This window comes from Schistocerca serialis, chromosome 8 (genome assembly GCF_023864345.2).
Source record: "Schistocerca serialis cubense isolate TAMUIC-IGC-003099 chromosome 8, iqSchSeri2.2, whole genome shotgun sequence".
In the NCBI taxonomy this organism is placed as follows: domain Eukaryota; kingdom Metazoa; phylum Arthropoda; class Insecta; order Orthoptera; family Acrididae; genus Schistocerca; species Schistocerca serialis.
In genome coordinates, this window is record NC_064645.1 from 259,112,300 (window position 1) to 259,138,189 (window position 25,890).

The window sequence follows — 25,890 nt, forward strand, 5'->3', positions numbered from 1 at the left end:
TTATTTACAAAATATGCATTTTTCAATGGGCCGTACAATTTACAAAAATTAAGATAAAATGAAAATACTTTATTTTTTAAACTTATGTTATAGAGGTCTAATATATATTTTTCCAGAGAAATTCATGACCACAAGTTGACTTGACCTGTATGATTTGAAATGAAATCACACAGTGAGGCAGCTGAGTTGGTAGTAGGGTTCAAGCAGCTCAGGATCATATTATCTGCCCATGCGATTTGGTGTGTCACCTATCATTCAGAGATGGTGGTGAGTACCACACGGTCCTGGCTGAAATGATTGTCTGCATGGTACTGATATCCATTTTAAGATCGGTGTTCATCTCTGACTGGGCTATGAGAATCATCCCGCCTGAAGTTGCCAGAGGTGCTGGAACACTATACCACTGTGTCTCATGTCACAATGTTACCTGCCCACCTTTCATATTAAAGAGTACGGATATGGCACTGTGAGCAAAACATTCAAGTGCACTTCAAAGAAGCTGCTGCATGAACAGTAGTTGCTTTATCATCTGCTACTCTGTTGTACATTACAAAATTGACTTCAGTCGCTTCTTATAACTTCTCTGCCACCAGTTAACCTTTTACATCTGCTGAATGCTACTTGATATCATACTCTTACATTGACATATTACAAAGCTGTAATGGAAAAGCATACTCTTACACTGACGTATTACAAAGTTGTAATGGAAAAGCAGATGTGATCCCAGATGATGTGTTTTTGTGTGCAGAGGGCCTGACACTGCACCTCTTCCGGAACCGAGAAGCAATGGGTGGTGTGCTGGCGGAGGCCATGGCTTCTTTCCCTCGACTGGCCTGCCTCGAGTTCAATGGTTGCCTGAGGCAGGCACCGAGGCGGTACCTGCGACTTCTCTGCCGGCTTGCCTGCAGTGTCCGATGCGATTGTGAGTTCATATGTTCAAATGTGTGTGAATTCCTAGGTAACAAATTGCTGAGGTCATCGATCCCTAGACTTACACACTACTTAAACTAATATATGCTAAGAACAACACACACACACCCATGCCCGAGGGAGGACTCGAACCTCTGGCAGGAGGAGCCGTGCAGTCCGGTACGTGGCACCTCAGACCACACGGCCGATTGTGAGTAATCTGCTCTATGTTAGATATTCTTGAAATAAGTTCATTTTGCCAGTAAGGGTGAACCGACAACAAGTTTGGTAAATTTCTATAAAGTACTGACAACATTTTGCTTTGTAACGTGATTGCTGGTAAGCATGATCTTATTACTAGTTCTGATCAGTTTTTAAAATAGATTTAATATCCTTTTGTTTGTGAGTAGGTATTGTTATTGAGTGGTTTAACACTTTTTCAGTAATGGGTAAAGATGATTTTTGTATTTTTACTTGTTAAATGGGCTAATGGTTGTGACAGTGCCTATCTGCATTGTCCATTAATCCGCCAGAGTCTGGTGAAACAGCTGTAAATTTATTTCTAGGAATTGTGCAAATGAAATACACTATACAGGTTTCCAAATGATATGGCTTATTTTCCCACATTTATTACCACCAAAAACACTATTGTGACCATATTCATTTTCACATAAAATGTTTTTGTGAAGCAGATATCTACACTATCCATAACACAATACCTCAGTGGCAAATACAATCACAGTATACTTTTACTTGTTAATGGACATCTTAAGTTGCATGATGGCAGGTAGTAAAACACAGAGATTATTTTTAGACATGGAAACATCTAAACATCATAAACGGATAATAACTTTGAAGCATTTCCCTATCAATGTTTAGGCATTAATTGAAATTTAACTGAGAGCTTTCCAAAGATATAATATATGAGGTGACATGATATTTACATTCTCTGCCTCGTGATGGCTGGGTGTTGTGTGCTGTCCTTAGGTTAGTTAGGTTTAAGTAGTTCTAAGTTCTAGGGGACTGATGACCATAGATGTTAAGTCTCATAGTGCTCAGAGCCATTTGAACCATTTTTTTTTTTTTTTTTTTTTTTTTTTTTGATATTTACAACTTCAATACATGACTCTTACATATATTCCAACAGCTGCAATAAATTTACGCACAGATGTTATGAGTTTACTTCCCAGCTGCAGACTCTTTACAGACTAGTTGCACTTAGATATTACTGATGCTATGTCTGAGGCCAGACACAATTTTAGTTGGTGTTTAACTATGAGAGGTGCTCAGTAAGTAAAACAACAGGTTTTTTTTATGAAAGCTGGTTGGTTTTATTCAGGATCCTACTACACAATATCATTCCCCCACTCTTTTGGCTACAAAACCCTATTTTTCAACATAATCTCCATGAAATTCAACAGCCTTATTCTGTCTTACCAGAAAGCCCTGTATGCCCGCATGGTACCACTCTGCTTGTTGACATCAGAGCCAATGTCAGCAATAACTTCCCCATCATCCATGTATTACTTCCTTCAGTGTGCATCCTTCATTGGGCCAAACAAATGAAAGTTGAAAGGTGCAAATCTGAGCTGTAGGGTGGATGAGGAAGTTTTGTGAGCTCCTCGTGGGTGCGAAGACTTGTGTGAGGCCTTATTGCGGCATGGAGAAGGTCATTTGCATTTGTGTAGCAATGGACACGCTGAAGACATTTCTTCGATTTCACAGCTGTGTGCGGCCAGCTGACATGTGGGAGACTGGACAGTTTTGAGCAACCTTGTTGGCGTTTCGCACTACGTCTCACCATGCTTTTGTTCACTGCCAGGTCTCCATAGACATTCTGCAAGTGCTTATGAATATCTGTGTAGATACGGTTTTCCACCAAACGAAACTCAATGACTGCTCTTTGCTAGGAATGACCTCCTTATAGATGCGATTTTGAAGGCTACATATAGCACCACCACCTGTCAGAACTTCATGAAACTACAGGGGCTGAAGTGGGAATATTCCACGATGTCCCACAAAAATTTCTTAATTTTTTCAACTGAAACTGGTTGAGAAAAAATGTGTTGCAGTGGTTATTGAATGCCCATCGTGTTTAAAGACTGGACAGAACATATTATGATCTCGAAAATTAGGTAATCATTTCAAAAATGGCTAAGTTAGATCTTGCCACTCAGAATGGACTATCAGCAGTGATTTTGTTTGTGAAATATGTCGTGGTCTAGGAAATTAGAAAAGTTTATAAAACCATTTTATACATCTACGTTGGTAATATCCTGTTTATGAATACAAGGTCCATATGGAGAATTATGGTAAATTATGCAAAAATATTAACTGATGACTTAGTCAAACGGTAAAGTATGCCATCTGTTGTATAAAAATTAGCTCAGCAAAAACATGGTGATAAAGGTCAGAATCTAAAATGCACAGACGCAAAATCTGTAATGGAAAATGCAGCTACTCCTGAACTTCAGTTAGTTTTACAGAAATATGTTTCTGAAAAGTTGGAATGCCAGTATTTCTAATGAGTTTTGCCACCAAGTCCACAAATAGATACCAGCTAACATGAAAATTTTGAAGTTGAATGGAACTGTAGTAAAAAGTTCACTTAGTCATAACTTTTGATTAATGGAATTTTCAGCAAACCTACATGTACGATTAGAATCAGTACATTAAAAATAATGCCTTTAATGATGAGTTTAAGATTTTGCAATATTTAGGCACCTGTCACATGAATGTTACTCAAATATGTTCAAAAATCAAAAAATAGTAAAATTAAAAAATTAATTATAATTAGAGGTGCAATGAGAGTAATTGGGAAATTCATAACACCCTCCCCCTCCTCCCTCTACCCACCAGAAAAAGGAGTTGTACAGACAGATATTACGAAGTAGCTGACTTGATAATTCAGTGGTATATGAGTGATTATTAAACATTTCTCCATAATCATAAAAATAATTACAACTTAAATCATCTGACATCCAAAACATTACAGACATAGCACCTATAATAACGTCATGTGGTCATCATCATTATATAAAAATTAAGGACATGCTGTAGAGTTTTATAGGCAACTGCACACATTCACACTTGAAAAAGATTAATAAAAATGGTTCTTTTCGCAATAGTTTTCTTTTTTTGTCTTACACGTATTCTGAAAATTTGATTATGTAACTCACAGTTTTGTTTAAAACACGTAACACACACTTTGTTGTGACCTGCCTACTCCTTTCAAAGGTCCAGACTGTGGATCCATATCCCAGACACCTTGGTTCACTAGCTCTAGGTATTCAGACATATGGAAAAATACATGAAACACACTCTAAGTAAAGCAATAATACTTACTTCTACACCTGGAACATAATGGCTCCAATCTTTCTATGTATGAAATATAGATTCCAAATATTTGCTGAATTTTTTAAATTATCATGCATAAATCAGTCTAAAGGGCCTGGAAGGTGTTCGTCAAACCTATACTTTGTGAGGACAACCACTGCGATAAACATCACTGACATGTTGTGAGTGTAATATCTGTGACTTGATCAGAGGCTCTAGGTCATTCTTAGTGTCCATGGTGAGCATTTGTGTGTCTTTTATTTGTGTATATATTCACTCAATAAAATGTAAGTCTACTGTACCATGCCTTATCTCATTTATACCATACACAACGTCATTACACACAAAAATCAGAATTACTGGATTTACCAAACTTTACTGAAAGTCTCTGAAATGACAATTTTACTAGGCTTTAATCCTGTCAGAATGCCACATATTCAGTTTGTTTATTGACTGTGGTTAATTAGCAGCATACTTTTCTTAGTGCATTGCTACTTGAAATCATTAACACCAAAGACATAAACAGCAAATTTTTAGAATAATGAAAAATAAAATATGCAGAAGTAAATGGTTAGCAATTGGTCAGAACTTTAATATTTCATTCAATTTCTTCTTTAAAGTGCTATAAACTGCCAGTGCTGCTCACATATAGCTTTAGTTCACACAGATGTTTTACCATATCAAAACCATCTTTATCTTCGCACAGCCAGATGTATTGTTCACTTATGCCTGTATCTTCATTAAATACTTTCTTTAACTGAAGAAGTGCATTTGCAAATTAAACTGCTTTAAAGACAAGGTCCCTAACTCTTGCTACTTCACACAATACCTCACATATTTCCCATTATTACTTCAAATATTCCATTACATTTTATTGCTTCACATACAATACTCATTGATTCATTACATCATTACCATTGCTTCATTACCACATCATCATACAATCATTAATCAGGAATATCCTTGCTTTCTTTCATAAGCAAAAAATGACTCTGTTAAACAACAGTCCATTGCAACAAATCAATATCATTATTTAACGCAATAGTTGGATCATTCTAGTGACTGCAAGCAGATCGAGATGAGTGGCCTTGCATGTGGAGTTTCAACAAGACTCACAATTTGCTTCATTGACCCCAAAACTGATCATGGCCCCCTGGTTCTGAGTCAAGTGGAAGGACTGAACCAGAGACTTTGACAGTTCTGTCACAAGCTAGGCTGCAACTTCCTAGACTTGTGCCACGGGGTTGAGAACTGTAGGGTCCCCGTAAATGGGTCAGGTGTGCACTACACATCACAGGCTGATACCCAGGTAGCTGACTGTGTGTGGAATGCACACAAAGGTTTTTTAGACTAGGCAGCTCTCTGTCCAGCCCAAATAATGATTGCTGTAGGAGACCCAAAAGCATTAAAGTAAGATTTAAAGTAATGCCCCCCCCCCCCCCAGGTGACAGCATAAAAAATCCTAGCAGTTAACAGCTGAAGAATTCACAACAAACTGCCAGAGTCTGAAGTGTTTTTGGAAAGCAGTGAAGCTCACATTGAAATAGGTACAGAAAGCTTGTTTAAATATCTGAAGTAAATATGAGTGAGATTTTTTGGGAAAATTTAAGTGTATATCAAAACAGTAGGCTGATACAAAGTGAAGGTGGTGTAATTGACACAATAGACAAGGAATTCAAATCCACAGGGATACAAATTGATGCTACATGCAAGATTCTTTGGAAAAAACTCAGTGTCAGGGATGGGTATAAAATTGTAATTCTGTCCTTCCATCAACTACCAGACTCACCTCTTCATATGGCTGAAGATGTTAGAGAAAATGCCAGTTCACTACTATGTAAGTTTTCCAATTGTCCTGTAATCATCAGAGGAGACTTCAGTCATTCAACAACAAATTGGAGAAATTACAGTTTTGTTAGATGTGAGTATGACAAGAAATCCAATAAAACAGTACTAAATGCTATGAAAACTACCTGGAACAGATAGTTCGGAACCCCACTTATGATGGAAATATATTAGACCTAATGGCAACAAACAGACCTAACCTTTTTGAGAATGTCCACATTAAAATTGGTATCAGTGACCATGAGGCAGTTGTATATAACAATGACTACCAAGGTACAAAGACAACTAAAGCAAGTAGAAAGATTTATATGTTCAGTAAACTAAATAAAATCAGTAGATTCATATCTCAATGAGGAAAAAGGAACTTTAAGCACAGGATAGAAGCATGTAGAGGAATTGTGGTTCAAGTTTAAAAGAATAGTTGACCATTAACTGGATAGTTAATGGTCACTGTACAAAAACTTCTAAAGAAACAGAGACAAGAGATATGCTAAATGAAACCTATTTAACTCCTAGGAGAGCAATGAGTGAAACCTCCAATGACTACCATAGCAGAATGTTGTCAAACGATCTTCCACAAAACCCAAAGAAATTCTGGTAACCTGTAAAGGCTGTTACTGAGAGTAAAGTAAACATCCAGTCATTTGTGGATGAGACAGGAATTGAAATAGAGGGTAACAAAGTAAAAGCTGAAATGCTTGACTCTTGTTTTTAAATGTTGCTTTACAAAGGAAAACTAAGGAGTCTTGTCACAATTTAATTCTGATACCAGATATTATTGTCAGTCATAGATATTATTGTCAGTATTATTGTCATAGATATTATTGTCAGTGGCATTGTGAAACAGCTGGAATCATTAAACTTGAACAAATCTCCAGAGCCCAATCGAATCTCTGCCAGATGCTATATTGAATTTGTGGCTGAGTTAGCTCCTGTTTTAACTATACTTATATATTCCTCAAACAAAAAGCCAAGCCCAGTAGTTGGAAGAAAGCCGCACACCCACCTACAAGAAGGATAGCAGAAGTGACCCACAAAATACCATGCAGTATGCTTGAAACCCATTTGTTGTAGAACCTTTGAATATATTTCCTCGAGCCTACAATCGTGGATTCTGAAAACACCGATCATGTGAAACACAACTTGTACTTTTCTCATATGACACATTAAAAGCCTTGGATCAAGGCAGTTAGGTAGATGTACTATTACTTGATTTCTGAAAAGCATTTGACTCAGTACCACACTTGCACTTATTATCAAAAGTAGGATCATATGGTATATCAAGCAAAATATGTGACTGGATTAAGGATTTTTTGGTAGGGAGGCTGTGGAAGTCACTTTGGGTGACTTGCGGGACTAGCAGTGCCGGAAGAAAGGATATTGCAGAGATTTGGCTGATCCAAAGCCTTGGGTATGTTTCCTGAACCTTGAGTTGTAAATGCATAACTGTGAAGCTATGGCCATAAAACAGCAGAAACCCAAGTCAGGTGAGACTTACCAGTTGGGATGAGAAGGAAATAGTCCTTCCTTCTGATCCCATCCAGTAAGTCTACCCTGACCCTGGATTCTGGGGGATTTTTCCAAACTCTACCCCTTTTCCTAAACCTATCCAGTCGTTTTCCCTCAGCCCTCTTCCTTCCCCTTCAATCCTTCTGCTGGAAGATGGAGGCACGGCACTGGTTTCAAAAGCCTGCATGAGTAAAACCTTTTTTTATATGTGTGTCTCCTGCTGTCGCTTAGTAAGTAGATTTTTAATCTATCCAATTACATAAGTTGTTTAAAGGCAGAAATGAGTAAGGATGGTAGTGACATTAAAAAGGAGTTTAAGAATGACATTAGTAGTCTGGGTTCAAAACTAGACCATACTAACCAAGAAGCTGGTGTAATTAATGTTAACCTTAAAATGTGGACAGAAAGGTAGACTCAGTGAAAACATGTTTAGAAAATAATTTATAAGAAATGTCAAAAAAGTAGCATCAAAATTAAACAGTTTTGGTACTGACAAGCTATTGAGCAAACACATAATTGAAAACCAGTGTAATAAGAAGATGGAAGTTGATGTTCTCAGTTCTTGTTGTGATGATGTAACAGAAGTAGTGAAAAAAATGTTCCTTGTATGACAGTAATGAAATAATTTACAATGCAAAGCAAATGGCTACTGTTAATATTGAGAAAGTGGGGGTAATTAAAGAGCATGTTAGTAATGCCTTTGCAGATACTGAAACTGAATGTTTGGAAATAAAGAATAAAATTATGAACAAAATTTATGATAATGTTGAAGAAAAGAATAAGAGTGATGTACTTAGTAATAACATCTGGGGTGGGAAAAGAGATTTTCCAATGATGAGGATGTTCACACAGCCGTTTTCAAATGTCTTCATGACCAGAGGATGATTATTGTTATTGAGGTAGTGAATGACTGATATAAACCATTGCTTACAAAGACTTCATGACTATGATGAAAAAGATTGTGATGTATGTACGTCACTTTGAAATTTAATGCAGCATTCAATGATTGTGTCTGTGCCTGCCAGAATAATGTGTAAGTTATGTTTTTAAGTCTCCTCTTATACTAGACAGAATCAATTCCAGTGTACTGTTGCAATAAAACCCAACACATTCTGTTTCTCCCCGTGTAATACTTTATGAGATGACTTAATGTATCTGCACAAAGGTGACATTAATGAAGAGAAAGATGTCATATTTCCGGGATTGAGTGCATGTTAAGCTCACATGAGGCACATTCTCATGACACTGTAGGGGTGTTGAATGCCACTACCTTTGAGACTAATTGTTAGCTCAAAAGCTTGCCATCAGGACCATCAATAATATTACTTCATGAGCTTCATGAAGGTCATTGTTTAATAAGCTAGGAATTTTTTATATAGTTCAGTGTGTATTCTCTTTTAAGATTTATTTTTGACAGCATATGTTTGCATGAAAGAGGTCTTTTACTGATAATAAAAATCAGTTTCACTTGAAATGCAATTTGCACTATCAGAACAAGATACAAAATAAATTTTAATACAGACTTTGCTTCCTTGTCTAGTGTTCATAGTGGAGTTATGAACTCTGGTGCAAAGAGATTAAATAGGATCCCACTGAATACAGAGCCATACTGAGGTAATTCTACGGCCTTGACAGAACTTCCAAAGCTGTGCCCCCTCCCCCTTACCATTCTCTCCCTCTGGACCTGTAAAATTACTTCTCTGCAATTTGTTGTACACAGATTTAGCAAATTATGTGATTGCTGAAACTATGTTCAAAAGATGGTGCAGCCACTGGTATCATAAAAAAGCACGTCTTAGTCCATACTTTGAAAGATCTCTGAAAAATCTAAATGGGAAGCCATGTCAAAGCTCTTCATCAATTCTTTCACAAGGAACTTGAAAGCAGCTCCACTGTATCAATATCTCTGAGAAAAACTGACTGCACAATTTTCAAGATACTATATAAGCTTTTATTTATGGCATGTTCTAACAGAGAATTAAAGGCAGATTAAATGGTGCAATTATTTCTACATCTACATCAACATTTATACTCCCCAGGCCACCCAACAGTGTGTGGCGGAGGGCACTTTATGTGCCACTGTCATTACCTCCCTTTCCTGTCCCAGTCGCGTATGGTTCGCGAGAAGAACGACTGCTGGAAAGCCTCCGTGCACGCTCAAATCTCTCTAATTTTACATTCGTGATCTCCTCAGGAGGTATAAGTGGGGGGAAGCAATATATTTGATACTTCATCCAGAAACACACCCTCTTGAAAGCTGGACAGCAAGCTACACCATGATGCAGAGCACCTCTCTTGCAGAGTCTGCCAATTGAGTTTGCTAAACTTCTCCGTAATGCTATCACACTTACCAAATAACCCTGTGACAAAAAATTTGAGTTCTCTTTTCCATTCTACTTGCTATTCTATCAAATACTCTAGCCCAAATGGTTCCTCCTACTCCTGTAGGATTATGGATGTTTACACTGCAGCCTCATTGCTGGCTCTTGATGAAACAAATAGTGATGGGCAAACCAGGAACTACAAAGTTCTTGATTCTAATAAAGTTACTGTTTTTCGTGATGGATGATCTTGGTTCTTACTTTCTAGTCCTTGTTTCTCAGTTCTTGCTTTTAAGTTCTCTGTTTTCTGTCTCACTTCTTAATTCTCACTTTTATATTTTCAGTTTTTGGGTCTCACTTCTTAATTCTTATTTCTTTGTTCTGGCTTATAGGTTGTCACTTCTTGGTTCTTGCTTCTTATTTCTCACCTGTGTATTGATTTCCACTGAACAAAAAAAGACCGAAGTTTACAATTTTCAGATTTGTAATTGTTTTAATTTTGTGCCTGCTGCCTTTAAAATGGCAATTTGGGGAATGCCATCGACTTCTTCATTTGTTAAACAAAGTATAAAGTGGAACTGAAATATATGTATTAAAACATACAACACAGCATTTTACGGACTACAATATGCAGTTTTTTTCTTAAAAAAAAAATGCCTCCAAAATTCACATGCATCTCATACTCGAAATTAATATAAAAATGTCCAGTGTTTGATTTAAAATTCCCACCATTCTTAAAAATGGCCATATATTCAATGCTGCAGGTAACCTATCTCTATCCGGCAACATTGGATTCAACTGGCAGCAGCAGTGCACCAATGTGACATGAGTTGCAGGGATTCACAAGCTTGCTAACCTTGTCTCTGCCCCCCTCCCCTTTCCTTCGCCACAATCTAAGAACACTGTCTAGCTCATGATGCGTCATACGTCATTGCAGTCTGCCATGGCAGTGAACTTGAATCAACAGTGATTGGTGTTATCTGTAACAGTACAATGCTTTTGTTAGTAGCTAGTTTCGTAATGGAAAAAAAAAGGTATTCATTTGATATTTTGATATGGGCTATAAATTGAAAGTAATAGCATATGCAAAAGAACACAAAAACAGAGCAGCTGAGTGACACTTCAGCCCTCCACCAACAGATTGGTGGCCTAGTAAGGAAGAAATGAAAAAATGAGGAATACTAACAGTGCAAATAGAGGACTGACTGCAAAAAAGTCAAAACTAGAAGATGACTTATTGAAATGGATTGAAGCACACTGTCAAAATGGCACTGGAATTAATAGAAAAAAGATTCAAATACATGCTCACAAACTAGCACTACAGTGGAACTCTACAGACTTTAATGGTGGAGTTGGTTCGTGCTTCATGTTTATAAAAAGTCATGGACTTACCATGCAAACAGAAACCAAAATATCTCAGAAAATACCAATAGAAAATGAAGAGAAGATATTATCTTTCCATCACTTTATTATTCATCACCAATAGAAAACTAGTGTGGAACTAAGCCAAATAGGGAATATGGACGAAACAACTCTGACATCTGATGTGCTGAGTAACAGAACTGTTGCCGTGAGAGGTGCTAAAACTGTAACTATAAAAACATGAATATAATAGAGGGAAACATTCCATGTGGGAAAAATATCTCTAAAAACAAACATGTTGTAACTTACCAAATGCAAGCGTTGGTATGCTGACCGAGAGAATAACAAACACAAACACACACACAAATTTCAAGCTTTTGCAACCCACGGTTGCTTCATCAGGAAAGAGGGAAGGAGAGAGAAAGACAAAAGGATGTGGGTTTTAAGGGAGAGGGTAAGGAGTCATTCCAATCTCGGGAGCGGAAAGACTTACCTTAGGGGGAAAAAAGGACGGGTGTACACTCGCACACACACACATATCCATCCACACATACACAGACACTGGATATGGGTGTATGTGCGAGTGTATACCTGTACTTTTTTTCCCCCTAAGGTAAGTCTTTCCGCTCCCGGGATTGGAATGACTCCTTACCCTCCCCCTTAAAACCCACATTCTTTTATCTTTCCCTCTCCTTCCCTCTTTCCTAATGAAGCAACCGTGGGTTGCAAAAGCTTGAAATTTGTGTGTGTGTTTGTGTTTGTTATTGTCTCTATCAACATATTAATGCTTGCATTTGGTAAGTTACAACATCTTTGTTTTTAGATATAACTATAAAAACAAGTGGACATAAAAAATGCACTACACTGTGATTCTTGAGTTTCTCCCGGCGTATTTGATAATCAAAATATCCACGGGTATGCTGCCGGTCTATAGGGTCCAACGGGCACAATATTTCGGCGATCAAACATGTCGCCATCATCAGGTGAACTGACGGACTGAGCTCCTGTGAACGTGCCGGCACGGAGATCCGTACGCTATGGCTGCTCAGAGGGAACTGGGTTCGGTCACGGCGGCGGCCGACTTAAATACCCTCCGCCCGCGGCGCGCTCCCTCCGCCGTCCGCGCCCAGCGCCACGGTCGCGCGGTGGAACAGATTGCGACGGCATCTGAGATGACGTCGGTGTGATGGCTCTGTCCGCCGTGGTCGTCACAACTATACGTCTGCTCGATTTACTCTTGATTAACCCGATCGCTGGTTCCCAAGCCTTGCTAAGATTATAGCCACAGTCACGGTTTATGAGGTCGTCATTGGTGCGAATTTCGATGGCCTCTCTAACAACGCTGTCCCAGTATCTCGACGTCTGTACCAGAATCCTCGTGCGGTCATACTCCATGGCGTGATTTTCCGACAAACAATGTTCAGCGACCGCCGACTTGCTCGGATACATCAGTCGAGTGTGCCTCTGGTGTTCACGGCATCGATCCTCGACGGTACGCATCGTCTGACCAAAATACGACTTGCCACATTGCCACGGAATCTGGTACATGCCGGCCTTCCTCAAACCGAGGTCATCTTTGGCGCTCCCCACCAGTGCACGAGTTTTATTTGGAGGACAACTGTGTTTTGTCCTCCAAATAAAACTCGTGCACTGGTGGGGAGCGCCAAAGATGACCTCGGTTTGAGGAAGGCCGGCGTGTACCAGATTCCGTGTCAATGTGGCAAGTCGTATATTGGTCAGACGATGCGTACCGTCGAGGATCGATGCCGTGAACACCAGAGGCACACTCGACTGATGTATCCGAGCAAGTCGGCGGTCGCTGAACATTGTTTGTCGGAAAATCACGCCGTGGAGTATGACCGCACGAGGATTCTGGTACAGACGTCGAGATACTGGGACAGCGTTGTTAGAGAGGCCATCGAAATTCGCACCAATGACGACCTCATAAACCGTGACTGTGGCTATAATCTTAGCAAGGCTTGGGAACCAGCGATCGGGTTAATCAAGAGTAAATCGAGCAGACGTATAGTTGTGACGACCACGGCGGACAGAGCCATCACACCGACGTCATCTCAGACGCCGTCGCAATCTGTTCCACCGCGCGACCGTGGCGCTGGGCGCGGACGGCGGAGGGAGCGCGCCGTGGGCGGAGGGTATTTAAGTCGGCCGCCGCCGCGACCGAACCCAGTTCCCTCTGAGCAGCCATAGCGTACGGATCTCCGTGCCGGCGCGTTCACAGGAGCTCAGTCCGTCAGTTCACCTGATGATGGCGACATGTTTGATCGCCGAAATATTGTGCTCGTTGGACACTATAGACCGGCAGCATACCCGTGGATATTTTGATAATGCACTACACTGTTGTCCTTTCATGTTGTGCTGATGGTACTAAACTTAATCCAGTGACCATTCCCAAGCACAAAACAAATCCAAAACCTTCTGAAATACCTCCAAGTGTTGTTGTTCATGTACATGACAAGGGTTGGATGGACGGGGCTGGTATGAAATTGTGGGTTAATAGAGTGTGGGAGAGAAGGAAAGGCGGTTTACTGAAGAAAAGTTCTCTTCTCATACTAAATCAGTTTAATAGCCATTAGAAAAATTCTGTGGAAGAGAAATTGTGACAGGGAAATACAGAGCTTGCTGTTATTCCAGGAGGATTTGCTTCACAACTGCAACCTGTTGATGTCCCAATAAATAAACCATTTGAAGTATATAAGAGAGAGTAATGGAACAAATGGATGATGGATGAAACCCAACATGAAGTTACACCGAAGGGAGTTTCAAAATGATGTACAATCAAGCAGGTGTGTCAGTGGGTAAGACAATCATGGTCTAGAGTGAAAGAAGACATTATTGTTAAAACTTTCAAAAAGTGCAGCATAAGTAATTCTCTTGATGGCAGTCAAGGCCATTTTATATATGGAGCGGACAGTGATGATGACAATGAGTAAGAACAAGAAGATAAAGAAGAAGAAAGTTCAGATGATGATTTTCATGGATTTTAAAGGTCAGGTCAGTTTTATGAACTAAGAACTTCTTTTACTCTGGCTTTGCAGTTGGTAATAAAAATGGTACAAATGTTATTTTAAAAAAATGTTTAAAAATTAAGGTGCGTCTTATAGCCCATAGCATCTTAGAGTCTGTAAAATATTTTATATTTCCAAGAACAGATACGTATAACTACGGAATGAAATGTTCCATTAACTTTCAAAGCTCATTGTGAAAATGGAAGTAGGTAAAATGTAAATCAAACAGTTGTGATGAAAATAATGAAGATGTTTAATAACTAATGAAATAGGAAGTGGCAACAATCTCTGTGGGTGGCCAGGAAATATGGGTAGAAGCCACTGGGAAATGTCATGGTGGTTGATTTGCTTTCTGTCCAGGAGACACCATGTGTCAACTGAGCAGGCGTCTGTGGTCTAGGGGTATGCTTCCTATAACCAATAACATTGTGTGCAGAGTCATAGGAAGTATCGAACAGTGTATTTGAAGAGGCAGTACATTCAAGACACCATTCCACATGGCCCATCTACATTAACACAGACAAGAAATTGGACTACAAAGGATACAAAAATACTGCTGCCACAGCAGCATTGGCCAATCTCCCTACATATGTAGGCTCTCTAAGAATGACTTACTGAGAGTGACATCTATTGGCAGCACTAGGTACTTGATAGCCTGATGTTGTGATCTGTGGCCTCAGAAAGCACAGAGTTTAATGTTGAGTCAAGCAAATGATAGTTAACAATGAGCATTGACAATGTATCAGTGAGTCCTTGTTCGCTTGTGTTCATTTCCATCCATTCTGTATAAAGGAGGCTTATAGAAAGAACACATAGCATACAATATGTAATTTCATTAAAATGAATGTGTGGGTGTATATTTCTGTGTACCTCTGGAAGGCTTGAAGCAATATTAGCCAGACTACTTGCTCTCTGAACAGAAGTACTGTGATGATAAGACTGTCCTAGAACACTTATTTGGAGGTGGAGGAGAGTGGCGGTGGCAGTAGGAAAGGACTTGCATATTTAAAAAATGGCTGATATTAGTGTCAAATAGTCATTTTTAGGACCTCTTAGCTGATTGGTAACATGCCTTAATTTAGTTGAATAAAATATTCTGAAAATATTTTCAGATGAACAAAACACTTTATAATTTTTGATAAGGAACTGAAACGGAAGACATGTTTTATCCCATCATGTTCCCAAACAAAATTCGTCTTCCTATTAGACATAAATGGATATAACATTTATTAACTAGAAACTACTTCCACCCAAATTCCTTGGATACAATCTTTAACTTGTCTAAGAATACTGCATATATTATCTTTAATTTTTTGAACAGAAAATTAGCTGCAGTTTACTGTATATAATTGACAATGCACTTCACAATTTTGATGGTGGCAGTGCAGTGAGCCATGCAAAACACCACATCTTGAAGGTATACATCATTCATTTAACTGCAGAAATGGGTACAACTATTTATATATTCCTGTTTTGTTGATCTAGTGAACAAAAGAACTGAATGTATATGGAACATGTAGTAATTAACAAAATTAAAAATTAAAAATTGAGATATTGTAACCATACATGTGGATTAAATAAGCTAACAATTAGAAACAGTAACATAACATGTGTACAGGAACAAAATGTGCCAATAATTGCAAATGTGAGCGTTTACTGTACTGAAACTGAAGTGTAAAACAATAAAGTCATACAGTACAGTTCTTCCACACATTAAGTTACAAAGTTACTAAAATTAAGTACAAACTTAGCATAAAAAATTTCAGTGATGAAGTAGGCTAAGTATTCATTTACAAAGTGATAATAACAAATATTACATGTACAATGTATCATCCCTAAACTACAGTGGAGAGAGAGTAAAAGGAGTTTTCCAGTAAATATTCCTTTAATTTAATTTTAAATTATGGCATTACATTGGCAAGACATTTTATGGCAGATAAGAGTGTGTTGAACAACTTTGTGCTTGACTAATGTAACCCCTTTTGCAGAAGAATGAAGCTTTCACTGTAAATAGCCAAGTCGTGTTTTGATCTTGTATTGTGGTCACATTAGGCACTATTGGTTTTGAATGTGGAGTGGTTCTTAATTACAAAGCATGTAAGGTATAGGATATACTGTGAGGTCATTAAGAGTATTATTAATTTAAAAAAAAAATAAAAAAAAAATTTCTGTGTGAATGATTTCTAACTCTGCTTATAATCTGGATTTCTCCTTTCTGAGCAACAAATACTTTTTTGCCTATGGTTGGTTACCCCAAAATATAATGCCAAAGGGCAACAATAAATGAAAATAACCAAAATAAGCAGCATTAACAGCATCTGTTTCAACACTTGGTGCTATAATACGAGGGTGAGTCAAATGAAAACCTTAAATATGTGATAACAAATCGAAATTTCACACCGTTATCCTGTATGTTGGTAAGCATGCTACAAACAGCATGTAGAATGGCCTGTAGGTATCAGCATCATGCAGATGCACACATACCATCGCAGTATCAGTATAAAGATGGCCGCCCCAGTTGGAACTTGCACCAGTGAAGAACAGCGTTCTGTTAGTCGGTTTTTGCGTAGTGAAGGTGTGAAATCTATTGAAATTCATCGATGAATGAAGGTTCAGTATGGCGATGCATGTTTGTCACAGCAGCAAATCTACAAATAGGAGTAGGAAGTTCGCAAATGGTGTGACTACAGTGGAAGAGGCTCCTTGTCCAGGTCAGGCACAATGAGTTGTGACTCCACAGAACATTGCACCAGTTGAAGCCATAGTGAAGGATGCCGAGTGACACTGAATGACATTGCAGCATGTTTACAGATTAGTTGTGGGTCAGCACACCATATTGTGCATGATGTGCTCCAGTTTCACAAAGTGTCTGCAAGATGGGTGCCATGGCAGCTGACTTCTGAAATGAGAGAACGACGTGTTGATGCTTGTGAAGAACTTCTTTGGCACTTTGAACAAGAAGGTGATAGCTTCCTTGCAAGAATCATTACTGGGGATGAACCTGGGTTCACTTCCATGAACCAGAAATGAAGAGAGCGAGCAAGGAATGGCGCCATTCCTCATCACCAAAACCAAAGAAGTTTAGAACAGAACCATCAGCAGGGAAGGTTACGCTGACTGTCTTTTGGGATGAAAGAGGCGTCATTTTGGAGCATTACATGCCTAGAGGGACCACTGTCACCAGTGCATCATACACAGATCTCCTAAAAAAATCATCTGCGGCCTGCAATCAAAACAAAACTATGTGGATTGCTGTCAGCAGGTGTCCTTTTGCAACATGACAATGCAAGGCCCCACACTGCCCGTACAACAGTTGCAACAATCACAGACCTGCATTTTGAGTGTCTAACTCATCCACCATACTCACCAGACCCTGCCCCAAGTGATTTCCATATGTTTGGACCACTCAAAGATGCAATGGGAGGAAAGAAGTTCCGTTTTGTTGAAGAGGTACGTCACACGGTGCATGAGTGGTTGTGCAGACTACCAAAAGAATTTTTTGCTAAAGGAATTTATGCACTATGTAAGCACTGGAGGACTTGCATTGAGTGTGGGGAAGATCTACATCTACATCTACGTCTACATGATTACTCTGAAATTCACATTTAAGTGCTTGGCAGAGGGTTCATCGAACCACAATCATACTATCTCCCTACCATTCCACTCCCGAGCAGCGTGCGGGAAAAACGAACACCTAAACCTTTCTGTTCGAGCTCTGATTTCTCTTATTTTATTTTGATGATCATTCCTACCTATGTATGTTGGGCTCAACAAAATATTTTCGCATTCGGAAGAGAAAGTTGATGACTGGAATTTCGTAAATAGATCTTGCTGCGACGAAAAACGTCTTTGCTTTAATGACTTCCATCCCAACTCGCGTATCATATCTGCCACACACTCTCCCCTATTACGTGATAATACAAAATGAGCTGCCCTTTTTTGCACCCTTTCGATGCCCTCTGTCAATCCCACCTGGTAAGGATCCCACACCGCGTAGCAATATTCTAACAGGGGACGAACGAGTGTAGTGTAAGCTGTCTCTTTAGTGGACTTGTTGCATCTTCTAAGTGTCCTGCCAATGAAACGCAACCTTTGGCTCGCCTTCCCCACAATATTATCTATGTGGTCTTTCAACTGAAGTTGTTTGTAATTTTTACACCCAGGTACTTAGTTGAATTTACAGCCTTAAGAATTGTACTATTTATCAAGTAATCGAATTCCAACGGATTTCTTTTGGAACTCATGTGGATCACCTCACACTTTTCGTTATTTAGCGTCAACTGCCACCTGCCACACCATACAACAGTCTTTTCTAAATCGCTTTGCAACTGATACTGGTCTTCGGATGACCTTACTAGACGGTAAATTACAGCATCATCTGCAAACAACCTAAGAGAACTGCTCAGATTGTCACCCAGGTCATTTATATAGATCAGGAACAGCAGAGGTCCCAGGACGCTTCCCTGGGGAACACCTAATATCACTTCAGTTTTTCTCGATGATTTGCCATCTATTACTATGAACTGCGACCTTTCTAACAGGAAGTCACGAATCCAGTCGCACAACTGAGACGATACCCCATAGGCCCGCAGCTTGATTAGAAGTCGCTTGTGAGGAACAGTGTCAAAAGCTTTCCGGAAATCTAGAAATACAGAATCAACTTGAGATCCCCTGTCGATAGCAGCCATTACTTCGTGCGAATAAAGAGCTAGCTGTGTTGCACAAGAACGATGTTTTCTGAAACCATGCTGATTACGTATCAATAGATCATTCCCTTCGAGGTGATTCATAATGTTTGAATACAGTATATGCTCCAAAACCCTACTGCAATCCAACGTTCATGATATAGGTCTGTAGTTTGATGGATTACTCCTACTACCCTTCTTAAACATGGTGCGACCTGCGCAATTTTCCAATCTGTAGGTACAGATCTATCGGTGAGCGAGCAGTTGTATATGATTGCTAAGTAGGGAGCTATTGTATCAGTGTACTCTGAAAGGAACCTAATCGGTATACAATCTGGACCTGAAGACTTGCCCGTATCAAGCGATTTGAGTTGCTTCGCAACCCCTAAGGTATCTACTTCTAAGAAACTCATGCTAGCAGCTGTTCATGTTTCAAATTCTGGAATATTCCATTCGTCTTCCCTGGTGAAGGAATTTCAGAAAACTGCGTTCAATAACTCCGCTTTAGCAGCACAGTCGTCGGTAACAGTACCATCAGCACTGCGCAGCGAAGGTATTGACTGCGTCTTGCCACTTGTGTACTTTACGTACGACCAGAATTTCTTCGGATTTTCTACCAAATTTCGAGACAATGTTTCGTTGTGGAACCTATTAAAGGCATCTCGCATTGAAGTCCGTGCCAAATTTTGCGCGTCTGTAAATTTTAGCCAATCTTCGGGATTTCACGTTCTTCTGAACTTCACATGCTTTTTCCGTTGCCTCTGCAACAGTGTTCAGACCTGTTTTGTGTACCATGGGGGATCAGTTCCATCTCTTACCAATTTATGAGGTATGAATCTCTCAATTGCTGTTGCTACTATATCTTTGAATTTGAGCCACATCTCGTCTACATTTGCATAGTCAGTTCGGAAGGAATGGATATTGTCCCTTAGGAAGGCTTCTAGTGACACTTTATCCACTTTTTTAAATAAAATTATTTTGCGTTTGTTTCTGGTGGATTTGGAAGAAACGGTATCGAGCCTAGCTATAACGACCTTGTGATCACTAATCCCCGTATCAGTCATGATGCTCTCTATTAGCTCTGGATTGTTTATGGCTAAGAGGTTAAGTGTGTTTTTGCAACCATTTACAATTCGCATGGGTTCATGGACTAACTGCTCGAAATAATTTTCGGAGAAAGCATTTAGGACAATCTCGGAAAATGTTTTCTGCCTACCAATGGTTTTGAACAAGTATTTTTGCCAACATATCGAGGGAAGGTTGAAGTCCCCACCAGCTATAACCGTATGAGTGGGGTATTTATTTGTTACGAGACTCAAATTTTCTCTGAACTGTTCAGCAACTATATCATCGGAGTCTGGGGGTCGGTAGAAGGAGCCAGTTATTAACTTAGTTCGGCTGTTAAGTATAACCTCCACCCATACCAATTCGCACGGAGTATCTACTTCGACTTCACTACAAGATAAACCACTACTGACAGACACAAACACTCCACCACCAATTCTACCTAATCTATCTTTCCTGAACACCATCTGAGACTTTGTAAAAATTTCCGCAGAACTTATTTCAGGCTTTAGCCAGCTTTCTGTACCTATAACGATTTCAGCTTCTGTGCTTTCCATTAGTGCTTGAAGCTCAGGAACTTTCCCAGCACAACTACAAATTTACAGCTACAATTCCGACTGTTCCTTGATCCAAGCAGGTCCTATATTTGCCATGCACCCTTTGAGATTGCAGCCCACCCCGTACTTTCCTGAGACCTTCTAAACTAAAAAACCGCCCAATTCACGCCACACAGCCTCCGCTACCCGTGTAGCCACCAGCTGAGTGTAGTGAACTCCTGACCTATTCAGCAGAACCCGAAAACCCACCACCCTATGGAGCAAGTCTTTATGTTGAAAAGTGATACAGCTCTGTACCACTTCTGCACAATAAATAATATTTTAAAAAATATTTAAGGTTTTCATTTGACTCACCTTGTGTGTAGTGCATAAGTTGCTGAAGTAAGTCTTTTTGTTGAATTCAGAATATCACAAGACCAATTTAATTTATTGTCAATGTGGAGCACTAAAAGTTTTGAAGAATATACTTGGTGTATGTGCTGATCATTGGATTTTAATCCTACATCCTCCTGAACTTCTCAAGACCAATGAAAATGAATGTACTGGTAATGTTTTTCTTCTGCTTCCTTCATTTCATCCTCTTTGCGGCATGCTGGATCAACCATTTCTTTGTGTGTTATTCTTTTCTTAGAGCCCAGTATTTCTTCATTCTTTCTGATCTTCTTTTCCTCTCTTCTTCTGAGATGAAGGGTTTGGACTTTTGTGTAGATTTGTCTTGGAACCTTATGTTTTCATCTTTAGTAATTAATTTAGCTGTTCGATCAACAAGTGAACTTTCTGAAATCTTTAATTCTACTAGGTCTTTCTCAGTTTCTTTAAACCAGTTGGATTTTGTTTAGCGGTTACGGACAAAGTAAAAGATTTGTTTGGTTAATCTGTTGAAATTCATTCTGAGAAGATCACCATGTTTTTATTTATTTATGTTTTAATTTAAAAGTTGGGCTACTGTAACTGCATTGTAATTACGTGAGTGAATTGTTAAAAGAATAAATAAATGAAAATCTGGATGCTCTACTTCTCAGATAAATTATTGATTCCTTTTGATTCTTGGGAACAGATTCCTCAGTTACCTGAAATTATGTTTTCCACCAATCTCTAAAACAAATCCACGAATCATCAAAACATTTAACCTGCAGCAGCTCTGCCAAACTTACCCAATTCACTCATCCACATGAATAACATATCCACATGGGTATGACTTTCAGTTATAGCAAAACCATCTAAAAATGGATATTTGATACAAGAATTACCTGGCTTCAAGTTTTAGCCAGTGATCGGCATTGAAATTTACAACTGTTGATGTTTTAGCCTGTGTCAGAGTTGAATTTGCACTAAAATAACAGTGAAATACCTGGCACATGAATAAAGACCCCTTTTAGTGGTCTTATGACACCACACGCTTGGGAAATACAGCTGATAATGAATGGCAGGACAAAGCATAGATTTGCTTACATAAGGGTTCAACTTAGATGAACACAGACTAGTTGTACACAGACACAAGAGATCCAATAGTATTGTTGTTCACCCACAGAAGGCCTATTCTTGAATTCATTTTATTTACACTGCGGATCGTACCAACTCACATTTGAGAACAGCAAAAGTAATGGCTGGAGGGGCAAGTAAATTTCATTTCCCCTTAAAATGTAACCACCTCTTATGGCTACTGGAACTGGATACTTATCTTAATGTTTCTTGAAGTTCGTAAGTTGAGGTGTGGCTCTCTTCACTACAAATTAACTCAACCCTAAATGAAAGTCTGGGCCCTTCGTATGTCAGGACTGACTCGTCTTAATTGTTACTTGGTTTGAATAAAATTGTTTTTTGTGCCACAAGGATGATGTGACATTGGTCCTACAAAATCTGAGACAGTACTAGCCATCCCACAGCTCTTGCTGCTGGTCCTGATATATGTTTTAACAATCAAATAAAAAACCATTCAATACTGCAGTGCTGTTGTTATTATGTGCAAAATTTCATCAGACACAAATGCATGTTGAAGGAACACACTGTGGTGACTACAGCCATTATGAAATACAAGAAATGTATTCACAGCTGGCAATATGAACAACTATCAGCTATATAAGGGAATGCTGACAGTGAAAATTTGTGCCAACACTGAGCAAGTGACTTTTAAGTAAAATGTCTCCCCTGTATGTGAATATACATAATGGATGTAGGAGTATAGGTTGTAGACACATGGTTGATGATATATGGAATTGGAGTCTGGCCATGAATTGTCCTCAGATAGCCAAATGGTAAGGCAACTGCTTGCGATAAGCAGGTAATCCAGGTTCAAGTCCCGATCCGGCACAAATTTTCATTGTCGTCATTCCATTATACAGCTGATGGTTGTCCATATTCACAAGTGCAAATACCTTTCTTGTATGAGCTACAATTTGTTACTATTTTTCCAGAATAATTAACATGCTGAAATAGTACAGTGGTCGCTGACAAATTACTTGAAATACCTTTCTACATTAACACCTGATTTACAAATCTTAATAACTTTTTAAATATGGGTTTGATTTTGATACTAACATGAATCCTACATCTTTACACTTAGCTAAGCAATAATTACAATCAGATTTCTGTATATGAACTTTGTAAGTACAGGTTTTAACATTTTCTGTACATATTTTCAGACAGTAGATATATTTTGTCAAATTTTTGTTATATTTCACCATAATTACATTCTAGGTGTTCTAATCACATCAGTATATTGGATTCATAGTGTTAACAGCGTGTGCTCATGTGTTTATACTACTTCGCATAATCATCATGAGGTAGTTTTGGGTACTTTGATATAATCAGAATCACAGTTTTCGTTAATAGTCATCCCATTCTGCTACTTTATACCTTACATCTTTTTTGATGGCTTCCTCCATCATAACATCTTGCTCCAGTCCTCAGTCAGGAGAAATCAGAAAAACCTGGAAGCCTTCAGGCATACAGCATATTTGCTTGATCACCCACCTACTGATCTTTGAGATCCTACAGTACTATGGGTATGAGCAAGCTCTATAGGTGGCAACTGTGTGAATCAAGTGCAAGGTAGTGATAGGCATCTGTTCAGTAGTTTCTTTGTTATTACTTGAATGAAATGACACTGTTGAAATGACTGTAAGACAACAGCATACGTTTATACTCATGGACCAAGGGGAAGGCTTCTCCTCAGGCAGACAACAGGAACACAAGGAATAAGAGAACTCATGTATCTCTTACTTTTAGTTATTGAATCACCTGTCTTGCCACAAACTAGGCTTAACGTAATGCACGTAATGGGCTATTCCTACCAACTGAAAAGAAAATCAAAACATACTTCATTATCCCCTTCTTCAAGAAATTATCTGATTATCCAGATTCAAAAATTTCAGATTCATGTTAGTTACATGGCAAGAAGGAGTGTTCTTATTAAAGCTTTGCAAGTAACAGTGTACAGTAAACAAGCCTCTTAGATGTAACAGTAAAAGCAGTCATCAATCTGAAGATTGTTCAGAACACCATAGAGCTTTACTATACATGGTACTGTTGGAGGTGGTTTGCTGTTGCATTCCTCCGACATTTGAACTGACTTACTCAGCCACTTATAGGGAGGCCTATATTTTTATATAGATTCTGAACCATGATGCAAATTGACATTCTTCACATCAGCAAGCATTGAGGGCTCTAAAAGAAGTGATAAGTGACACCCAAAAAATCCTACAATTGACTGGGAATCAAAGCTAAGACCTTTGGATTTGTGGTCTGGCACTTTACCTTCAAGCCCCCAAGCCACATGTTATTTATTCAAGTTAGTACTTAGCTACCAATAGAACATAAACAACAAATATTTCATGTAACTGTGGAAGCAGCTTTTTCAAAGTAGTGCCTTTCCTGCTAATTACTAGATCATGTTTAGGCAGCATAAGCTCTATAGTAATAGTTTATTGTCAATACAGCATGCAGACTAAGTTTAAAAGAAATGATTTCTTTTTGTTAATGTGTATCACAGCTCATTCACCTGAAGGTTTTCCTCATTTATGGGATCTACACAACATGATGAATGAATGAAGAAATGAAGAGTGAGTGGATACAAGGCAGGAAAAAAAAATTCTGCAATGGGAGGAGTTAGTTATCAATTTCTCAGAAACCTATGCATTACTCTGTAGCACACAGTTCCAGCAGAATTACAGGCAACAGCTGATAAACAGTATTATAACACCAAGTTATAGGATTTTCTCTTGCCAAATTCATTCTGCTCATGCATTGGTTGTTCTCCTTTGGTCTTCTCCATACTTTTGAATCAGCAGAATTTGGAAGACTCCGGGATGGTATGTTATCATGTTCAGTCATTGCCAACATCACAGATCAAACAATAACAAAATTATGTGAAGTATGGTGTTGATAATTAGGAAGTGAATGTAATATTGTGTTTTGTGCAAAAATAAATTACAAAGCAAGTATGAACCAATCTTGGATGCTGTTTTCTTCTCCTTGCAGTCATGAACCTTAAAGTAGTTGTTGTTTACAAGGTCACAGCTACTTTTGTTGATGTTTAGTATCAAGTAACAAGCTCATGTGTGGTCCCAGCTTTGCTTGAGAAAGGCAAAACCTGTTCTGCACATCACAACTCTACTGATTCCAGTCAACTGTGCTGGGCAGAGTCTGCCATTTCCCACTCTCTCTTGGGTAACAAGCAAGAAATTCTCAACAAGCAATTGGTACCTTATTTGTTTGGAGAAATATATCTGAGAGAACTTCAAGAATTTGTATCTATAATTGTAGCACAATGAACTAGTAATTCTGAACTTCACACAATTTTTTTTATTATTATTATTCTTTTCAACTTTCAGGTCTGCGTCGCATGAGCATCGCCATTCAGGAATCTCTTCCACATGACGAGAAGCTCACATCCATAATTGATGATCTTCAGCAAGAGTTTGAGCCACGCTGCAAGGAGAGAGGTGTAAAACTGACCCTAAGTTTAAGCAACATGTAGTTTCGACCCACCTGTGAAACCGTTTTGGTTCTGGAATACGTTTGTCATTCATTGTCTTTTTTGAAGTTGTAACAAATAAAATATTGTGGCCTATGCCTTTATTGGGAAACTTTTTGACTGTCTTCATTTCACTACAAGCCTATTAAAAGAAATTCTTTTAATTTATTTTTAAATGTTAGTTGGCTATCTGTCAGACTTCTGATGCTGTTTGGTAGGTGACCAAAGACTTTTGTGGCAGCATAATTTACCCCTTTCTGTGCCAATGTCAGATTTAACCCTGCATAGTGAAGATCATCC

At 38.8% G+C, this 25,890-nt stretch overlaps 1 protein-coding gene across 1 annotated transcript in view; it reads left to right on the forward strand.

Moving 5' to 3' along the window:
- Window positions 1-25,594, forward strand: part of LOC126416959 (uncharacterized) — a 100,875-nt gene extending 75,281 nt beyond the window's left edge. Inside the window, exons 6-7 of the mRNA XM_050084840.1 lie at window positions 749-922; window positions 25,448-25,594. Coding sequence (XP_049940797.1) covers window positions 749-922; window positions 25,448-25,593 — 320 coding nt within the window. The 3' untranslated portion in view covers window position 25,594. The remainder of the gene's footprint in view (window positions 1-748; window positions 923-25,447) is intronic.
- The last annotated feature ends 296 nt before the right edge of the window (window positions 25,595-25,890 follow it).